The sequence below is a fragment of the Argentina silus genome (genome assembly GCF_951799395.1).
Source record: "Argentina silus genome assembly, chromosome: 3".
In the NCBI taxonomy this organism is placed as follows: Eukaryota; Metazoa; Chordata; class Actinopteri; order Argentiniformes; family Argentinidae; genus Argentina; species Argentina silus.
In genome coordinates this window covers 25,358,292-25,379,789 of record NC_139657.1, presented here as the reverse complement: position 1 = coordinate 25,379,789, position 21,498 = coordinate 25,358,292, and the positions used below count along the sequence as shown (strand labels likewise).

Below are 21,498 nucleotides of genomic sequence, written 5' to 3'. Positions count from 1 at the left end.
TTCCCTTGGGCCCACACTGTCAGTCATTCATGCCAGGGTTGGTCTCATATTAGATATGTGATATTTGGAGCATATCATCATGTTGTTCTCTTAAAAGTGCTTAAAACTCCAGATCAGGGATTCATTTTTTTTTTAAATGTGCGAAAAAATACACGATTGATCCGTCACAACTTCTCTGCGATTTCATCAGGGCAGTAAAACTTCCAATAAGTGCTGAGTCTACAATAAACGCCTGTTTCCCATTATATCCGGGCCACTATGACATTGAAGCAAATATACACCAGGTCAAAATATGATGTATTCTCTGTTGATATTAACAGAGTATTAAAGCCACCACGTGCAGGATTGCGCCCTCTTTGAACATAGAAATGAGCCGGAGACATTCACATTCGCTAAACCCGAAGTTTCAAACGAATGCCCTCATTCCCCAAACAATGGGGAAAGTCATCAGAATACATGTTCCAAACGTATCTGCCCATGAAAGCTTCGTTGCTTACGTCGGCTTCTAGCACTGAGAAATGCTTGCAGCCCGTATTCTCCCGACATGTTTACTATCTCACCGTGTGTAGTTGGTTTTACTTTAATGCTATATTTTTAATTAATTATTTGATTGTAACTAAGAAGTCACGTGGCTTTGGGGGTTTGTTTGAAAGTCAGGAAAATCGTGGCGTTAGAGTGTGGTAGTGAGTGAGATGTGGCCTATGCTCTGTGCACGATTGGGAGCAGCAGTAATAGTCAGCTGGAGGAGGCAGGAGCAGCGCGGAGAACTTTGTCAGCGGCAGCAGAGTTGTTGACACAACTGTTAAATCAGTGGTGACCATAATTGCACTAGTGCAAAGGAACTCGCAAAGCTAAGTTCCATGATTGCTGAAGCGTTTTACCATTAATGTTATGTTCATAGACTTTGCGGCGGAGCATCGCGGTTGAATGAATATAGGGTCACTATGTTGAATGAATATATATCACTGGCATGATAAAATAATATTGTGAATATGAAAAATGTTGACACGCCCAACCCTAATTCATGCATCTGTGCCTTCTATTAGCTAATTGTATCAAGAGAACTAGTTTTGGGCATCACATAATGGTAACAATTCATCCATGGCATCAGAAAGGATGCATCTGTCCTGTTTTTAGAAGATTATCAACCACAAGAGTGTATAGCCCAGGTATTATCCTCAAAGCAGCTTTTCAGTCAGAGCTTAACAAATCATAATCCTTTCTTTCCTCCCATCCCACCGCCTTGTCAGTTCATTCTGTGGCTACACATGCTCTTCCTTTGAGACCCAAGTCCCACATGAGGTACACAGATGACTCTGCAGGCTGTGGCTACTGCAAGTTGGGTGTTTATCTGTAGTGGCTTGGCTGAGACTGGTAACACCTGGCCCCAGTCCCAGTCCCTTCCCAGTGTAGAATTAGAATGACCGGAAATGTGTTCCATCCAATACTATAACAGAATGTGGTGTGTGTTAGAATATAGATAAAGGAACAGGAAGAGTTTGAGAGAATTTGATGAGCATTGTGAAACGATACACCCCATATATGGCCCCTGATCCTCCGACCACAGAACATTGCTTTAGATGGGATTGTCTGTTCTACTCATTCTAATGAGCTCCCTTCTGCCCAGAGACAGTCTCTCTGAGCAAGTGTTAAGTGTCTCCACACTCCCCTAGGCTCCTCCCTGTCCCCGTCGCCGTGGTGAAGAGAGAACGCTCAGTGCCAATGGCCGCTGTGTGTTCGCAATTTGTTCCCTGTCAACGAGAGAGAGAGAGTGAGTGAGTGAGCGAGAGAGAGAAGGGAGGAATAAAGAGATTGACACACCCTGAGAGAAATTGGGTCAGACGGAATGCATTTGGATGTATTCTGAAGAATGCAGTTAGTTTGCTTTGCATTTGTTGTGTGTTGTATGCAATGAGCTCCAATTCTGAAATGCCAATAGGTATAGCCTACAAACTGTCATTTGGCAGCTCAGAAAGATTTTGTTTACATTCTAACATGACGTCAGGTATTGAGACGCTTATTCATAGGTGTTCGATGAGGTGACTTGAAGTTGTGGGTACGTTGAGGTGTGATACAGGCCTACAACTATGGGACTCACCCTAACGTCCTGTCTGACCCTCTTCATTTGAGTTGACAGAGTCCATATTATGGAACTGTTGGCCATGTTCAGGTGGGATCTGATTCATGTTGGTTATGACATCTAATTGGAACAGAATGTCGACCAGGTTACTACCGCAGAAAGCAACCGATGGTCACTATCCTATAGTATAGGCCTCGCTGTCATGTTAAGCACTTCAGGAAGTCTCCCCCTAATATAGGATGTGTTAGGATCTGAGAGGTCAGTGAGTGTACGGAGGCTGGAGTAAGTCAGTCCCTGAGCAGACAACCATAGACTGGCTCCTGCCCCGGTCCCTGCCCCACCTAGACCAGTAACAACCAAGACAACAGCCAGCGAGTAGCCTTCTATAGTAGAAGCTTGAGGAAAGAGCGGGTTTGGCCTGTTTCACCAGGGATCACTTTAATGGCCTGTAATTATCAGTCTTCTTTTGTGTGCGTGCGTGCGCGCGTGCGTGATCTCTCAGACAGATCTCTCAATTAACTCCGGATTCCATTTTCCTTTCGTCTACATAAGCCACACAACGACAAAAATAACATTCTTAATAGACTGGAGACCGGACGCGCCAATTAATTCAAAACGGGTTTGGAATTTTACAGGTGCGATTTGCACTGCTAGCAACAGATTTTCACACCGTTGACTTTAAATTTGAATAAAAAAAGAATCTTCTCACGGACATTGTTAAGAGAGATGCATCCCGCTTAAAGTATTGCCAGCATTACAGTGCACAGTTGGTGGTTTCGGGGCAAGCAAAATGGTGGAAACCTTCCTTTTGTTACTCTCCGTTTTGGGCTTCTCTCTTCTCCCCTCTCTGGCTGGCTATAAGGAAAGCCTCAGGCGAAATCCTGCTGCACCCTCTGAGAGCCTCCTGGGTGCACTCTGCCCTCCTCTCTTTTATTCCCCTGTTTATTTTTCCTCTCTTTCCCGCCCATCCTTTACTCGTGCCTGCATACGTCTGTTCTTCCACCTCCTTACACTCTCTCTCTCTCTCTCTCTCTCTCTCTCTCTCTCTCTCTCTCTCTCTCTCTCTCTCTCTCTCTCTTACCCCATCAGAACCCAACATATAAGATGGTTTGACTCCATTGTTTGTAAACAATGTGTCTGTAAACAAACCCGGTATAACTTCAAAACATGGTCAAACTATCATTTTGGTCTTTTGGTCAGTCCTGGCATCCGTAGCTCGGTCTATGACATTGAGAGTGGTTACATTTCTCCAGCCCCGTCCCTCAGCTGTTTGCCAAAATGTGGCGCACAGACTGCTTTGTTGTTGTTTTGAATCGCAGATTGCCCGTTTTTAAAAACTAGGCTACATTTCAATTCACAGAGCTAAGCTAAGCTCTCCCCTCTGCCCTTCAATCACTCTCCGTTAGTGGACTTGACAGGTATGATCAATAGCACCCTAGATTCCCCCATATTGCGTTCACCGATCCAGTTCTTCCAGATCTATGAACTGAATGCGCAAGAGCAGAAGGGAGGAGTTGTTGGCTTGGTGAAATTGTTTTTACTTGATTACTGATCTAACATGCATGATTGGTTGGTGGAAACCTTAAACTTGATCTCACACACAGAAACACACACACACACACACACACACACACACACACACACAGGTGCGTTTTCAAATGAATAGGCTTCATATCAAACTCTCATCTTCTTCATTCATGTCTCTTTTTGTACCGCACCACTTTAATTTGCGTGTATTGAATTTGAATCGGCAAGCTAAGCTCTGTTGTCGCAGTCTGGTGATTATTGGGCTTGGAAGCTCAGAGGCACTTCATTTAACTTGTGCTGCTGCTACTGCCTCCATGAGTGCTCTATGGAGGCTGGCCAACAACAATAATTAGGCAGAATGGAGAGCAAGAGCTACTGTGGTGTCATAATAGCTGCTCCTCTGAGTCAGCCAGGACAGGTTCACTCTAATATCTTTTGTTCATGCCTCACCTCACCTCACCTCGCCTCGCCTCGCCGTGCCATGCCTTGCCTTGTGCCACCACCTCACTTCTGGCCTGCATTCTCTCATTGTTTTACCATGTAACCTAACCAGGGACTGACCACGGTGAGGGTTATCTTGAGCTACATCTCGTACATTTACATTTACATTTATGGCACTTAGCAGATGCCTTTATGCAAAGCAACTTACAACAAATACATTTGACTAAATAAGTGAATCATCTATCCATCAGTTCATCATAAGAGAAAAATATTTATGCTAGGACCAGGGGCTATTGGCGGTCACAATGCTAGAAGAAAGGATTAAAAAAAAAAAAATTTGGCTTCAAACAAATGGCTTTAAATAGAAACTATCGTATGATGCATCACGTCATGTCGACATATAGGCTACTGAAAATATTGGACATTGTAGTCTACCCGAAGAACGGATGACCTACGTAGTGATGTTGAAGGGATAGTTTACCTAAAAAGCATTTCCTAATCTATCACACACACCTTACTTGCATGTTGTCTGTTGTCTACCTTTTTAGTAAGCGTGACAGCATTATTTTCCCAAATTTCAGATACATTTTGTATTTATTGTATATTAAACTAGCATCTCAACTACCTATATTTGCAAAAGTAATTATGTCACACTTACGAAAAAGGTAACCTGGTGTCACTAATTGTCAACAACCATCATCTAAAGTATGTGAAAGAATAAGAAATTATGATTTTTTAGGTGAATTGTCCCTTCAAGTGTATGGAATGAATGGAAAAAATGCATTTATATTCATGTTTGTCCTCCATTTTTCGAAGGAAAAAGCTCAACAGTTCCAACAAACCCAGCACTTTTAACAGCCTGTGAGGCCGCCAGGTGCCTTTAATAAACACACTGATTATGTAGGCTTTATATAATGCTAGCGATAATAAGTGGTTTGTTGAGCCTGCTAATTGTTTGACCTTCTACAGTGAGGGAGGGGTGGAATGGTGTTTTTGGCACAGATGGGCAGCTGGCCTATCTCCCTCTCAAACTGTGTTCAAGCACTGTTGAGATCTAGGGATTGTGTAATGCAGGCCTCTCTCTCTCCATCTGTCCTCCATACACAGTGTGTTTTTTTGTGCTGTTTAAAGGTAAATATATGAGTACTCACTGCTGTTACGGTAAAACACACACAGATAAGATGGTGGTGTGGGGGGGGGGGGGGGTACTTCGGGACTAGGCTATTTCCCCGTTTTCTCCTGGTGTTTCCCTGGAGCTAGTCTATACGGTACGCCGTGTGCCTCTGGCTGCAGACACCTAGCAATCTCACAGACTCTCCCACTTCAGTCCCGTTTTTGATTGAGGCCCACATCTTTTACATAGATCTGTCCTGTGTTACCAAGCAGTTTTTGTATGATATTGTGTGTGTGCGCGTGCGTGCGTCCGTACAGTACTTGCTTGTGTGTGTGTATCTGTCTCTATGTATTCAATATTCAGGGTTGATGTTTGTGTGTGTGTGTGCACCTCGTCTGAGAAGCAGGGGGGCTGTGGGAATGTGCTCCGTTCCCGTACCGCTCCCTGCGTCTCTCTCTCTTCCCCTCGGGGACTGTTTACACACACTCCTGCTCTACAACAACACTGCAGGCTAATGCTTTTCCAAGGACACAGTGTTCTCAGGAGCACACACACACACACATACACACACACACACACACACACACACACACAGGAGCCGACATGTACCTCAGACTGAGCCTCTGTTCTCAGAGCTGTAAGGTGCAACAGGCATTGCTGAAATGACACGGTTAGACTAAGGTCCCGATGCTACCCGTTCATTACTGATTGAGCCAACGGTTCCTCTACGGGAGTCATCTATTGATGGACAACCGAGAAGACAAGGGTCTGTCAGTGTCTGTTCAATACGTTTTGGCCATTTTTTTTACGGCCAAACAAAGGTTCAATGGAGTTTCCACAGTCCGTTCGTCCATTTAGCCAATTAGAAACAAGGTTTTGTATTGAGTTGCTAGGTCGCATTGTTCAGATGCTAGGTTGTTTCAAAAGTCACGCCAAATTCCACAGATCAAATCCGATATGTATACGTTCATACATATATTTTTTTATCTATGTAAATCAGATAGTTTGGTGTGGCCGAGACCTTAGATTGTAGGGGGAGTCAAGGCGACAACTTTATGATACTATGGCATAGATATTACGCCACTTTATGAACACACACACACACACACACACACACACACACACACACGGGAAACATTTTGTAATGACTACAGTGGAAGCTTCTTTATCTCTATATCTGCCTTGAAACACTTCTAACAGGTGCGTACGTGCATGCACTTGTCTGTGTGAGTGCGTGGCGGGTTGCATAACCAACTCTCTGGGTCTGTGCGCTTTCCAAGCAGGCCTATTGGAGCAGGCTGTTGTTGTTTCAGTCTGGGTCTAAAAGCGGAGCAGACTCGTCACACTGAGCCCTGTCTGGCTGGATGTTTTAGCTTAGCTTAGCCTAAGTCCTGCTAGCTGTATCTGGCTGTAATTACAGGGTTACTAAAGTTGGGGGTTGGCTGGCTTAGGGCCAAGGCTGTTTGGAAATGGACTTCTGTATCTGTCGAGTATTATTGTATAATATAGTTCTGGTATCTGTAGAGATATCGGCCTTGAGAGGGTGGTGTGTGTGTGTGTGTGTGTGTGTGTGTGTGTGTGTGTGTGTGTGTGTGTGTGTGTTTGAGAACACTGAACACTTGTCCTGCAGACAGACAAAGCCGCAGTGTGTTACTCTCCCGCCAGCAGATCTACACTCATACGCTCTGTCAAACACACATACAATGCCAACGTGCACACAACCACACAATCATGCTCGCTCCCACACCGCCCACACTGAAAAGCATCAGGTTTCCTTGAAGCCACAGTAGAGAGTGTTTTGAGGTGCCTATCGATTGGTTAGGAGGGGTGGCAAGCATGTTACTTCCGCCTCGAATTTTCCACAGGCTTTTCCGAACTTGGGGAAAGCCCGGTTCTCGACGAGGTTTAGGCAATAGTCTATGAGGAGGGGCTGACTGGACTGTCACAGGGGGTGGGGTAGAAGAAGGTGGGATAGGTCATTTAAAGGTGAAGAAAGCAAGAGAAATTAAGAAAGGGGGAGAGAGATGGAGGAAGGGAAAGAGACGGAGAGAGAGAGAGGCAAGGGCAGAGGGAGCGAGGTGGATGAAGGGAAGGACAAATTGTCTCACCTTTAGTGTCTGCAGCCAAACTGCTGACTGCACCAAAATGTGACCTCCATGCGTGTACACACACACACACACACACACACACACACACAGACACACACCAGTTATTTTAGAGAGTGTATTTGCCACTGTTCCCCGCCTCATGCTTCATGTTACAGAGCTTACAAATACTGTACAGACCTACTCACTGTGTGTACAGTATGTGGGTGTGACCGAACATCAAATAAATGGTTGCTTTTCTGTATTTCAGCCCAGAACGTGACAGTGGAGGAGATCCTCTCGGCCTACAGACAGGCGTGCCAGAAGCTCAACTGTAAACCCATCCCCAAAGTGCTCAAACAGATACAGGTGAGACTGAACGTAGGCTTTGATCCTCCACCGCCACCACCTACCTCATCATAATCTGGTACCAATACAAGCCTCTCACCCCTCCTAACCCCCGCTGGCACCCAATCAGAAAAACACCATGCCTCTCCAACCCGGAAACCCTCTCGGCTTACCCTGACTGGCAGAGCTCAATAGCTCCCAAGATGGAGGGCGGGGGGGGGTTCCCTAGCAAGGTTGTGCTGCTGTGGTACTTTTTTGCATTTTGGTTGCGAGTTAGCTTGGTCATGTGTGCCCTAGTCTCTAAGAATAGGATATGATAAGAATGCCTCAGCAGTGTTTGTTTTTATACGGTTGCCGCGTGTGTGTGTGTGTGTGTGTGTGTCTGTGTCTGTGTCTGTGTCTGTGTCTGTGTACATGCATTCACACATAAAAGGGTTATGCAGGTTTCCCACGCATCCTGGAAAAAGAAAGACTAGTCTTCCAGGCCTGGAAAACACATGGAAAATTAAGGGAAAAAAATGAAATGTGATGAAAATGAAAACTTTGGAGGGTCATGGAAAAAATCCTACAAGATTACACATACTGTTTTTCTCTGCCATAATAACTCAACCGAATAAGCAGCTGCATCAATTAAAAACTTAGGCATAGCTTTTTTTCTGGGTGCGGTCGCAGAGTTCAGGGGAAGGTTGCTTCAGAAGTGCAGGCCGAAAGCATCATTCAGTGCGCCGCTTTCAGATCACGCTCTCAGTTCTTCAACCTATTGATGACAGAAACTGTGATGTAGTGAGAGGTAAAACAATTTGTGTGGCTACTCGCCCCCCTATACCTAGGCTACGGTCGTCTGAAAAGTCGGGTAGCCTATTGGATCGGTGCAACTGCAGTTGGCTCACCTCACACACTGAGCCACAGTGGTATACCAGGACTGGTGAAGTTTATCAGCCCACAGCGGTTACCTACTCTGTAAATAAAGAGGGCAGGCTTTCCTTTTAATCAATTATTTGTTTTATTTCCGCTGAATCCCCGCCATGCTGAGACTTGACTTTGTTTCGGTGACAGATAAAAGAATGAACGATAAAAAGCTTTGAAAGGCCTATTTTACCTTGAGCGACTCCTCCGCCGTAGCGCAAAGGGGAGGGTTAGTGATTGGATAACAGATTACGAGACAGACAATCTGGCTTGGATTGTGATTGGCTTATAGTCGCCAATGTTCAGTCTGCTCTAGTTTCATTTCTTGTATAAGGTATTTTACATATGCGATGTCATCCGCTAGTACTGATACCGTGGGTTTATGAGATTGACGAGAAGAATCTAGAGAGATTTACGACATGTATGTCAGCCAAGTAGAGGGAAGGAAACGTAGACTGCAGGAAACGAGAGAGAGAGAGAAAATATACAAGGAGCCACTCTCCTCCTTAAGTATCCACAGTTTCCTGCCCATGACCAAACACTCTTTAACTCGTCAGCTAGGCCATTTCGTCGGAAAATATGAGTGAGTGTATTTACGGAAGTACTTACACCTCAAGACCCACCCACCATATACACACACAGACACACACACACACACACACACACTTGCTTACAAGCACAAACATTCCCACCCACATCCCCATACACGAACTAAGCAAAAACCAGCCCACTGTAAACATTTTTCGAATGCATCACAAATACTGAACGTAGATAGATACCCACGCCCTTGCATAGAGAGGGATCAGAATAGAGGAATGTGTCCACTGTTCCATTTCTCATGAAGAATTGGGATAAAAACATTGAAGGATAGAGAAAAGGACTTGGACGGGTTAAGAATAAAAAACACACATTTATTCCCCCAGTACAACTTCTTCAGACGGTCATGGACACGATGAAGCAGACTCTACACACAAGTGGCCAACTAACACAAGTTAACATGACATTATATCTGACTCCAAAAGATATTTTAGGGTTAATAATGATGGATAATGATTTGCTCATCCCTGTGAGACAGACACTTGGATCATATCGGATCCTAGATTCCATTAAGAATTACCCCAAAATGCTACCGCCGTGCTCTCAAGTTACAATGGACCACGAGGAGGTTATGCTGTATAATATGTATGTAATGTATAATAATACCTGTAGCCGATGACTCAACTCTGTGTTGCATTTGAACATCAGACATTAAAGGGATAACCCAGTCATGATTACGTTGTGCTGTTCTAACAGAACCTTTATCTAGCGAACAAAAATCACATTAATGGACATCGGAAGAATGAGAACGAGTATCGACAAATGAACCAATTTAAAGTAACGTATCAAATAAATAAACTGTAGTAAACAAATGGAAGTTGAACCATATGTCTAGCACTGTGTGTGTGTGTCAAGGACAACACGGGAGACTGATGCCCATAGGCTACCCCCCGAGAAACTCAAATAATGAATGGTCTGTATCCTTCCTTAAATATCCTCCAAACAATAGAACATAGGTGGGGGAGAGGCCAGTTGGCCTATACTATCCGGACATCCACCGGGCATCGTCATTCAACTATAAATAGGTGTTCCGGGCTGAGAGGCGGGGGGGGGGGGGGGCATTGATCACCATTCACAATGGAAGATCAGACCATCACTGTCTTTGTCTCAGCCACATTTAAACACATTTAAATCACGTGGCTGGTCCCACCAAATCTATCTACAACTGAAATGGCCCGGGCATTGGGCAGGTCCCTCCTCCTCCTTCTTTAGTCTTGATTCTCTCTTAGTTAACAGTCTAAGCCGGGTAGACGTTCCACGTTTTGCCCAGTCTCCGGGCTCTAGACATCAGAGAAGCTCTCGCATTTACAGGTTCGGTCAAGCCAATTAATGAATGAAAACTGCAAAGAATTGTATAGCATATATACATCGGTTCCATCGTAAAGAAAGAAGTGGGTGCAGGTGACTCTGGGACAGCCTCCATCTGGCCAGAGCACCCACTCCCACTCGTGTCAGAAAATGATTGTGACACCGTAGAGTTGCCTGTCAGCGTCCACCTGCCTTTAGCCATGAGGCAGGTGGTTTCGTTAAGTCACTGACTCTGTACAGAAATCCACGTTCTCTTTCTTCATCCATCCCGGATCGATTAGCGGTAATGCTTTGGAGGAGTTGAAAGACAGTAGGTGACCTGATAATAGGCTTTAAGAAACAGCTGGTATAGTATGTGTACGTACATTTGCGTGGGTCTGTGGGACCATGTATGTCGGTGTCTGTCTGGGGCCGTGCGTGTGCGTCGTGCGTGTGCGTCGTGCGTGTGTGTGTGTGTGTGTATGTGATGGTGATATAATTGCTGCAGTGCTGATGAGTCACAGTGAGGGAGAGTGACGAGGGGCTGGCAAGGACAGGGACACGTTATCTCAGTCCCCTGTTTGCTCTGTGACATGCCACTAAACACACACACACACACACACACACCCTCTAATCCAGAGACTTGCATAGATAGGCCTGTAAAATACACCCATACACATGCTAACCCTCTCTTTCTTTCCCTCCCCTCCTTTCCTTCTTCCCTGGTACTGTCTTTTGTCTCCCACACCTCTCCCTGTCTTTCTCTCCCTCTCGAGCTCCCTCTCCTCCTTTCCCTGTCCTTCCACTGTACCTCTGTAATTAGGTGTGTGTGTGTGTGTGTGTGTGTAGTGTGTTATATGGTATTATACGGTCTAAAAAAAAATAACGTTGCTGGGGGCTAGCAAAATGGCAAATTGTGTGTGTGCGTGTGTGTGCGTGTGCGTGTGTGTGTGTGTGTGTGTGAAGTGAGCATGCAACACTAACCCCTCGTGCTTTCTCAGCTGAGAGAAAAAAAACGTTATGCCTCTCGCTCCTGAGTGCTGGCAGCAGCACTGTTACCATTATACCGTGTGTGTGTGTGTGTGTGTGTGTGTGTGTGTGTGTGTGTTCATGATGATGTAGCCTAGATGGCATCACCTCTCTGACGCAGAAGAGCCAACAGGATCTCCCATCATCCCACCTAGTCAGTCGGTGGGGAGAGAGAAGGGGGCTGACATCACACACACTTGTGGAAAGACACATCACCCCGCTAAGCTAGCATGGCAAGTTTCCGCAGGTCCTGAAATAAAGTCTGGGTATTTCCACTGGGGGGTTTAACTGGTTAACTACGCCATCATCAGTGGCTGCTCTTTCCTGCCCCCCCCTCCCTCTGGTCTGGTCTGGTCCACTACATCCTTTTTTCTGCTTAGTCATCCTTGGAGAAAGAAAAAAGAAAACCCTACCACATAAATAAGCTTGTCAAACCAAATGGCTGACCAGAAAAAGAGAGGAATTGACTGTTTTTTTTCCCCCCTTCCCTGTAAATGCAGTCTTTATTTAGTGTACTGTACATGTGGCAGTTGGCCAGTTTGGGCCCACAGGTTATTTGTGCATGGGGGGGGGCTTGAGCCATTTTTGCAGCTGTGTGTTGAATGCCTGCTCCTCAGTAGCTTTCCCCCCGAGGCCTGGATGCTTGGCAGCCCTGTGTCACATTTCTGCGTCCCCTGGGACACTGTCTCCCCATTACTTTTACACACACACACACACACACACACACTCAACTGTAGATACACAATTACTCTTTTAAGAATACACACATGTACACACAGCGTACACAGACACACGTTCAGTGTACTGAATACTGTATACTGTACTGACATTCATGCCTATTGTATTATGTGAAGGCCTGTTCACTGACACATCGGCCTGTTCACCCTTTCCATAATTACCCCCCTCCCACCACCACCACACCCCTCCCTCCCACACACACACAGACATTCACTCACACACACTCCCCAAGCAGGAGAGAAGAACCAATCCCAGAACCCCATGCAGGGTCAGACAGAGTGCAGTACACACACACACAATCCGAACTTCTCAGTAAATGCACCACAGTACCCTAGTGGTGTGTAGCTTACACACACACACACACACACACACACACACACACACACACACACACATCATATCATACCAGAGTTTCCCTGCCTCCTCATCCCTGCACTCACATACACCATACCTGAATGAGTCTCTCTCTCTTAACATTCCTCAATAATACTCTCAAGTGCATTCACCTTTAGCCTCTGGCAGAATAGTATTTGCACCTTAATGTGTGTGTGTGTGTGCGCTGTGTTTTGTCTGTAGTTGCCTCCAGACAGACAGCTCAACCCACCTGAAAGCTGTATAGACTGGACCCGCGATTTGCAATAGAGAATTATTTTCAAAACAATTATTTTCCTCCATGGAGGAAATGGAAAGGTGGTTGTCTTTGTGTCTTTGTCTGTAGTTTCCCTTTTACAAACGTCTTGACTACGCGCTGCGATATTCAACTTTAACCCTAAACACAGCAATCAACAGTGGAACCTTTCACAGAATCTGCGGACCTGGCACCCCCTTTTTTTTCTTTTCTTTTTTTGTTACGTCCACCGTTCTAAGCGTTTAGCAAGATTGAAATCGATAGCCCTTCACTTCTTGGTTGTCGTATCGAGATCGCGTCACCGGCGTGAGTGTATTATCGCTTTCGATATCGGGAAGACACAGGTGATTGTTAGTGATTACGCGGCCCGGACGTCATCGGAGCTAACCAGCTAACTGCGCAAACAAGTAGCCAGCTGATGGTAACGTGGCACTGGAGCAGAGGTCATGGAGTGCATGTTGGCTGGGCTGTTGCATTGGGGGGGGGGGGGGGTGGTGGTGGAAGGGGTGGAATAGCCCCCCTCTATGTCTGTCATCCCACTCCCTCTAGTGGTGTCATATTCACCCATGGGAGGATTACAATTCTTTTGTAATGCAGTATCACTGTACAACATAAAATTGGTTTCTGTGGACACACACACACACCCACCCACACACAAAGACTCACACACTGCTGAGAGGAATGTATGCGGAGGTGTCTGAGGGCAATACTCACCACAGGCCCCTATAACACACTCTAATCAGATTATGTGGAGCTCAGTCTGCATGGTCAAGGTTAGAGTTTTAAACGGGCCTGAAAATGCAAGCCCGACCCGACCCCGGCCTGTTGAGATGGAGGCCCAAGCCCAGCCCAAGCCTGACATCGAAGACATTTTCATGAGTCCTATTTTCTATGAAAAACAGTGTACTATTTTTTTCTACGGAACCCCAATAACTAAATCACGCTTTACATTTTGCGTGGAGATGTTTTCAAAGCAGTTGTCTGTGCTTTTGGTAGTGTACAGGTGATCGTATTCATGTACACTGGTATGGCAATACGACCGACATTTTCCTCCTTTTAGAATTCTTTTCTTGATCCTGCCCTGTCTTTTTAAACGGTGAACAAGTTGTGGTTTACTGCCGCGTCTCAACTTCATGCTGTGGATGCAATTTGGCTACCTGACTTTTCCAGATGACCATAGATACAGGGGGACATTTCTAAATGAAGATTAGGCTACATGTAGTCTTGTGTAGCCATACCTCCAAATCATATTGTTCTCCTACCTCTTTTGGGAGTTTTGGAGAATTTTAGATTAGTCGATCTGGCTTGGATTGAACTGGACGGAGCGATGGGACAAATGTGCTTGCATTTTCATTCGATGTTACGTTCCAAGAACCTTTCTGTTTTCAAGGGTTGGTCTTGGGCCATGGTGCAATATACAAATGACAGGCCTGCCCATCTCGGCCAGGCAGCAACACGTTTTAGACATAAAATGAGGTATTTTGAGAAATGCAAAATGCTCCAGCTTCCCCCCTTCTTCATCACCTACTTTGTGTGCCGCCTCCTAAAATATTTTTCCTCTAAACTCTAATTCTAACTCCTCTAAACTATTATTCCTCAATTATTTTGGCCAATACACATGTGAACATAATTTATGTGAGACCTGACGGACCCACCTGAAAATGTGGTTCTACGGTGCAGTTTTAGTCTGTCATTGTTTAGCTTCTGCTTGTTCCTATAGGCGGGTCTTGACTTGAATGTTTTTCCTTGCCAGTGCACAGGGACCACACCATTCTCACACACACACTAATCCCATTGAGCAATCGTGTCCTGCAGGTGCTGTTTTTGTCCTCCAATTTGATTGTTTCAACTTGTTTTCCTTATGATGTGAATCTTGACTGCGGTGTCTCTTGAAGGGTTGTTTTTTTGGACTGTTTGTCTGACTGTGTCTCTCTCTCTCTCTCTCTCTCTCTCTCTCTCTCTGTGTGTGTTTCTTAGGAGTTGAAAGACCTGACTCAGCGAAACGAATGCCTAGATCTTAAAGGTAAGCATTAACACACACATATCATGTGACTACGCTAAAGACGTCTTTGACAGAAGAGTTTAACACATAACACATCGTGCCACTTGTATTCTCTTTCTTCTCTCTCTATTGCTCACACACACACTTGAGCACACACACACACACATATATGTATATATATATACATACATACACTCACACACACATGCTGGTGCTACTGAATGATTATTGTGCGTGTGTGTGCCCAGGTGAGAAGCTGGACTACAAGGCCTGTGAGTCTCTGGAGGAGGTGTTCAAGAGGGTCCAGTTTAAAGTGGTGGATCTAGAGCAGACCAACCTGGATGAGGACGTAAGCTGACCCCCAGTCCCTATTCTCTCTCGCGCTCTCTCTCTTCCTCTCCTCCTCTCATTCTACTCTTCCTCTGCTCCTCTCATTCTACTTTCATTCTACACTCTCTCTCTCTCTCTCCTCCTCTCATTCTACTTTCATTCTACTCTCTCTCTCTCTCTCTCTCTCTCTCTCTCCTCCTCTCATTCTACTTTCATTCTACTCTCTCTCTCTCTGCTCCTCTCATTCTACTTTCATTCTACTCTCTCTCTCTCTGCTCCTCTCATTCTACTTTCATTCTACACTCTCTCTCTCTCTCTGCTCCTCTCATTCTACTTTCATTCTTCTCTCTCTCTCTCTCTCTGCTCCTCTCATTCTACTTTCATTCTACACTCTCTCTCTCACTCTCTCTCTGTTCCCCTCTCTCTCAAATTTAAAGTTGCTTTATTGGCATGGCAGTCAGCAGTATGTATTTGCCAAAGCATACACAACATGTACAATACAAGACATGGAAATAAAAATAAAAACATGCACGTGTGTTGTCTTCAACAGTGGAGGGGATCTCTCATACTTTATGACCTATAGTCACCAAATTTGACACGATGAACAAAAAAGCCTATAGGACCATCAAAGTGATAGATTTTCCGCTATTTAGAATTTTGTGAAAAACACTTTTACAGTTATTGACCCATCTGCACCAACCTTGGTATGTAGCATCAATGGACTGAGGTGCTCAAAGGATAAAATTTTGTTAACCATTTGAACAAACAACATGACTGCTGTTAACCAATGAATTAGGGTTAGGGTTAACCCTAACCCTAACCAAAAGGAGGATATCTCTTGATGTGGTTCACTAAATGACATGGAATGTAGTACCCACGCCTGAGGGTACAGTCTTGGCCAATATCTTAAACATGTCTTGAATTGGCCATACTGTTGGGCTTGTGGGTATGGTCTATCATATAAATGCCTATAAATCAAAGATGGTTGGCACTATTATTATGAAACATAATTTTACAGAAGTTTAAGACTGTGTTATGTCAATCCATCCAAGGGGAGCTAAATAGTGGCTCTGTGATCCTTGTCATTACATGTGACATGACAGCATAGCATGAGCTGGGATTCAAACCCATGCAGTCACAATATTATGTGGTATGCCACCAAGGCGCCCGTCACTATGAAACCCGTCCATGCCTCTCGGATGCAAAATAGCATTTACGCATTTGTCTCGTTCCCAGACACTTCCGCCCCAAATGCGAGAAAGGTCTGGTGGACCAACGGTTCAAACTTGGCCTTCATTAAGCCAATAGAAAGAGCGTTGAAAACAGACGCTGCATAGCCATTGGCTTTACCTTGCATAAATCATCTCCCACACACTTTCCCCCAGTGCTTGCGCATCACACATTTCTGATTTGGAGCTACGCCTCGCAGCAGTGTGATTAGCTGAAATCAATAACAAATACTTGACTCAGTAAATTCACTCCTGAGGCCAGGTTTGAGTCGTTGTTATTCCAGGCTTATATGTGCCTTGTGTGCAATAGCCTGGGGTTATTTACAAATCAAAGACGGTTTACCCTACCGTTGTAAACCTGGTTGACATCCTCAAGGCTCTCCCTCTCTGACAGCCGTTTGGTCAATCACCCGTGAATCACTGCTTGCAGCTTTAATTATTATTATGACTCAATTTCTGTCCCGGTAAATGTTAAGGAACAGACTTGGTGAGCTCAATCACTCACTCATAAGAAACCATGGTCTAATTCTACTGTGGGGCAACCACACACACACACACACACACACACACACACACACACACACTCCATGAGGTTGGGTAACTGTGGCAGGCCAGTCAGTGTGACAGAAACATTGACGAGCCTGTCTCACTGCATTTCCCCAACCGCCTCAATCCATTACACTGTTAATGAAAGATCCACTGGAGCACCCTACATTTATATCAGTTAGCGCTTTACTTCAAAAGGGGCAATCCATCATATGTTGTTTGTTTGTTTGTTTGTTTACTCTTGTTTTGGATGTTAAGTTACCACCAGGTAACAGAAGAAAGTTCTCTGATCCATGTTTCTACCATAGCATCATCTGCATATTTTGGGTTAGGGTGCCTTGTGATGCTTCGTAGGCAGAGTGAGACTGCAGAAGTCTATAGCCCATAGAGTTAAATCTCTGGAGGGTGCACTCCCCTAGATTAACTGTGATTATTTGGGGAGTTCCATACAAGAAAGATGGCATGTGTCTTCATAACTCTTTGACAGCCAGACACCGAACCACCTGACTCAGACATGACCTCTGCTTCGTCTGCTATTTCAGGATATTACGGCTGTGTGGATTCCTCTATCTGCTCCACTCACAAGACTTTTACCCGCTCTGAAATAACCCTTTATCTTTTCAAAATGATGCTTCCTGACTAACTGTAGACGTTTAAATGGGTAAAAATCTTCAGTAGTAGTAGTAAAAACTCTGCTGCTTTGGTAGTGTCCAAGTAGGACAGTGTTTCTTGCTTGAATGAATTTCAGTATGTACGATTGACCCTAAAGCCTCAGTGGTATATGCCACCCCCGCCCTAATGCCACAGTGGTATACGCCAGCGGTTCTTGCTCACCCTGAGGCTGCTGTCCGTTTCCTTGGCAACAGAGGTTGAGCACAACCCATCACATAACTCCCATCTCCTATCCTCTCGCTTGATAACACGAGGCAACTCTATACCGTCAATATATCCTAACGTACATGTGTAATTGTATCCTAGTACGTTAGTCCTGGCAGTTACTGTTGCATCATAACAGCATGTACTTGCTCACAGGTCACAGTAATAATCTCCAAGGTTATTCCACCGGTAAAAATCTGTAGTTATAAGGCCTATGAAAAGTAGTGATGGCGTTGCCTAACTTAATATTGTATCCTCTGTCTCTCTCTCTCTCTCTCTCTCTCTCTCTCTCTCTCTCTCTCTCTCTCTCTCTCTCTCTCTCTCTCTCTCCTAGGGTGCGTCAGCTCTGTTTGACATGATTGAGTACTACGAGTCGGCCACGCACCTCAATATTTCCTTCAACAAGCACATTGGCACCCGCGGCTGGCAGGCCGCCGCTCACATGATGAGGAAGGTGAGAGGTTGCGGGGATGGGGGAGGGGAGGGATAGCGGGGACAATCGATTAATCAGTGGCTGAGGGGGGCATGTGCTATGTAACGTCATCGCCATGCTGAAAAATGTAAAACGTAATGCAAAACCCTAGTGGCCACTCATGGTACCGTAGTTCTCACTTGTAGTTCTACCCCCAAAAAAAACACTTCCCAATGTAATTCCTAGGGCAGAGTCGGTATTGTTCCTGGCCAAATGAGGTAGAATCCAGCATGACTTTGATGTTCTAATTAGTTTTGCTGACATCATCTGGTAACGCCTACGCCAGCCAGCCAGGGCACATGCAGGGAGTGTGTGTAGCGTGGAAAACTGATAGAGCTGCAACAGTGTGCGACTGGTATTATATTAGATTCTCTGTGCAGGATAGGCCACTACTGTACATGTAGTCTAGTTATTTTGTTCTCAACAATGGTTCTAACTTGCTAATGCAACATGGTAATGAAGCCTAATACAAATTCTGCAATGATGAAGGAATGATTGTAAATGTCATGATGTTCTAAAATTACAACTTTGTAACGATGAACTGAGTTGTCCAACTCTTTTTCGAAAATGTTATATTTCTAACGACATGCACAATAGGACAGCTTCAGAATAGAATAGGTGATAGGCTATTATCAGATTCATAACCAGGCTTAGAACTGAGACGTTTTTCTGAGCGGACATCGACTGATCTAACAATCTTGTCAATCGATGGCTTGGTGGAAGCTATTTAAAGCCTTGCTTGAAGCCATTGGCAAAATCAAGGATATTTTGACCATTAAACTGTAGGATTACTTCGCATGATGATAATGGATTATCGCCCGTACACATCTGAAGGTAGTGTATAAGGCTTCGTACGATATTTATGCAACTTTCTACTACGTAGAACTTTTAGACGTCACAGCTTCAGAACAAAATATCGTATTCATAACAAGGCTTGATGGAACCGAGGGCGCTGTCATGAGTTGAGATCTTAATATTATCACTGTACACATTGTTTTCGATGATCATACCGATGGTATTTTTACTGTAGGATTTAGATTCAGATTTAGTGTGTGTGTTGTCTTCCTCCCACCAGACCAGATGGTCCTCAGCTCTAAGCCATGACTGTGCAGTACAGCCATGATCAGACATGCTCCTGCTTTTAGGTATTTACTGGTATTTTACCATCTGACATTAGAGCACTGAGGCTTGACTCTGTCTCATCCTCCCTCTAAATGTCAGCTTCTCCTCGAGGCAGAGCACGGAGCAAAGGGCCTGCCCTCTGTGGGAGCAGTCTGAATCTGTCTAAATACACCTGACCTCTCAACTCTACGTTTTACCGTCAGGGACAAAATATCAATATCAGATGGTTTACTTCACCGGATAGCATTTCCATCTCGTGAGCCACAATGACACTTACAGGCTAATAAAGGCTAGCATCAGTTTGAAGTCAAATTAACGTTCAATCCATTACTTTGTGATGGAGCAGCTGCAGAGCCGTGCGTTGTATCCTGCGATACTGTCTCACCCTGGGAGTGTAGCTACAACGTATGCTCATTCTTTGTCTTATCTTTCCATAACCAAAACACCAATCACTTGAGTTAAGATCTCGTCTAGGGACCCGAAATGAATTTATGTTAATGTATTTAATAATCAGACTGTAATAGCGTAATATTTCTCGTACTTTTTATGTTTATCAGTCTAGGCTGGATATTCGTACACTCTGGTCGTTTTCTTTATTCATTTATTTTCGCTTGTTCGCCTCACCTTTCTGAAAATGAAACGTTAAACAATTAAGTTTGTCAAGTTTGCGTGGCCTAATTAAATACAATAACCGATTGAAACAAATCTATGCGTGCAGAGAGAGAATTATGACGATGCTCAGATAACACTAGAGTGATCTAGGAGTCTGGAGACCTCCATTTGTTGATGATTACACTGTACTGTAACAATACCATGCAAAAAATACTGTAAGGACTTAAAAATAAAAAAGGAAAAAAATAATAATAATAAGGACTTAAGAATCACTAGAATAGCATATGTTATGATATTTAGTAAGAGCTTACATATTGAATATAACATATTGACGGACATAATTGGTGTTAGCTAGCCTACTGTAAAAATAAAACACCACAATTTTACCGATTGAATCGATTTTATTTGTACATCGAATAAGATGTACAAGTAAGAAGGTTTTTTCGTATAAATAAAACATTGAACAAGTTTCTCAACCCGTGGTCAAATGTCAAAAAGTGCATCACAGAATTGCCGATGCCAAACTTGTCGGGCTTGTTAGTACTGCATGAAGCGTAATGAGGGTGAAGCGTAATGAGAGTGAAGCGTAATGAGGCTAGTTTCAACAGACCATTCGCGCCAATGGTGCTTATTGCACCTCAAGATGTTACTTGGAGATGTTGGCTATCAAGAAAGTTGTGGTAGTCATGAAAATGCTTCCAGATTTTGTGAGATTTAGAAATGGTCTTTTAGGAAAAGTCAGGGAAGGAGGGGGACATGGGTTCTACACCAGCAGTGTTATTTCAATATTATTAGTGTCACATTACCCCTGTGGACCTCTGTTGGAACAGCTAGTGTTAAACAACAACACTTAATCTATATTGGTACCAAAACGATAGCGGGATGTTGATGAGATGTGACTGAAAACATTGTTAAAGCACCCTCCAGGGACACCACTTCACGTGCTCTGGCATGTAAGGCTTTCACTGAGTGGGAGGGGTTGTGTGAGTTTGTGTATCTCTATTATTCAGAAAAATTAGTATTAGTTTCCTAGAGCAGGTCTAATGCTCTTAGATGGCATTGCCAGTCATCAGTTTACCATGGCTTAGATTACAGATTATGGGAGGTTCCTGGATTATGGAGGAGGAGAGGCCGGTTCACAGTTTAAATCCAGAGCAGAGGATATGTTTTTGTGTGCGTGCGTGCGGGACAGCATTGCGTGTGGGTGGGTGCCGCCAACATTCTCTCCCTTTTCAAATGAATTCTGTGAGGGTTCCTCCACTTCCCTTCCTCCACCTGTGTCATCATAAACAGCAATGAAAAATGTCGAGCTTCGGCCGTGTCTGACCAATGAGATACCAGCTCTATTTCAGACTGACTGTCATTTTGTTCCCATTCCATTTTTTTAAAAGCATTGTGTGTGTGTGTGTGTGTGTGTGTGTGTGTGTGTGTGTGTGTGTGTGTGTGTGTGTGTGTGTGTGTGTGTGTGTGTGTGTGTGTGTGTGTGTGTGTGTGTGTGTGTGTGTGTGTGTGTGTGTGTTCGTTCCATCC

The 21,498-nt window shown here is 44.5% G+C and overlaps 1 protein-coding gene across 1 annotated transcript in view; it reads left to right on the top strand.

Annotated features, from left to right (window-relative positions):
- ppp1r37 (protein phosphatase 1, regulatory subunit 37) overlaps window positions 1-21,498 on the top strand; it is a 41,067-nt gene that overhangs the window by 9,214 nt on the left and 10,355 nt on the right. The window contains exons 2-5 of the mRNA XM_083666379.1: window positions 7,518-7,615; window positions 14,757-14,802; window positions 15,030-15,130; window positions 18,097-18,216. Of these exons, the coding sequence (XP_083522505.1) occupies window positions 7,518-7,615; window positions 14,757-14,802; window positions 15,030-15,130; window positions 18,097-18,216 (365 nt within the window). The remainder of the gene's footprint in view (window positions 1-7,517; window positions 7,616-14,756; window positions 14,803-15,029; window positions 15,131-18,096; window positions 18,217-21,498) is intronic.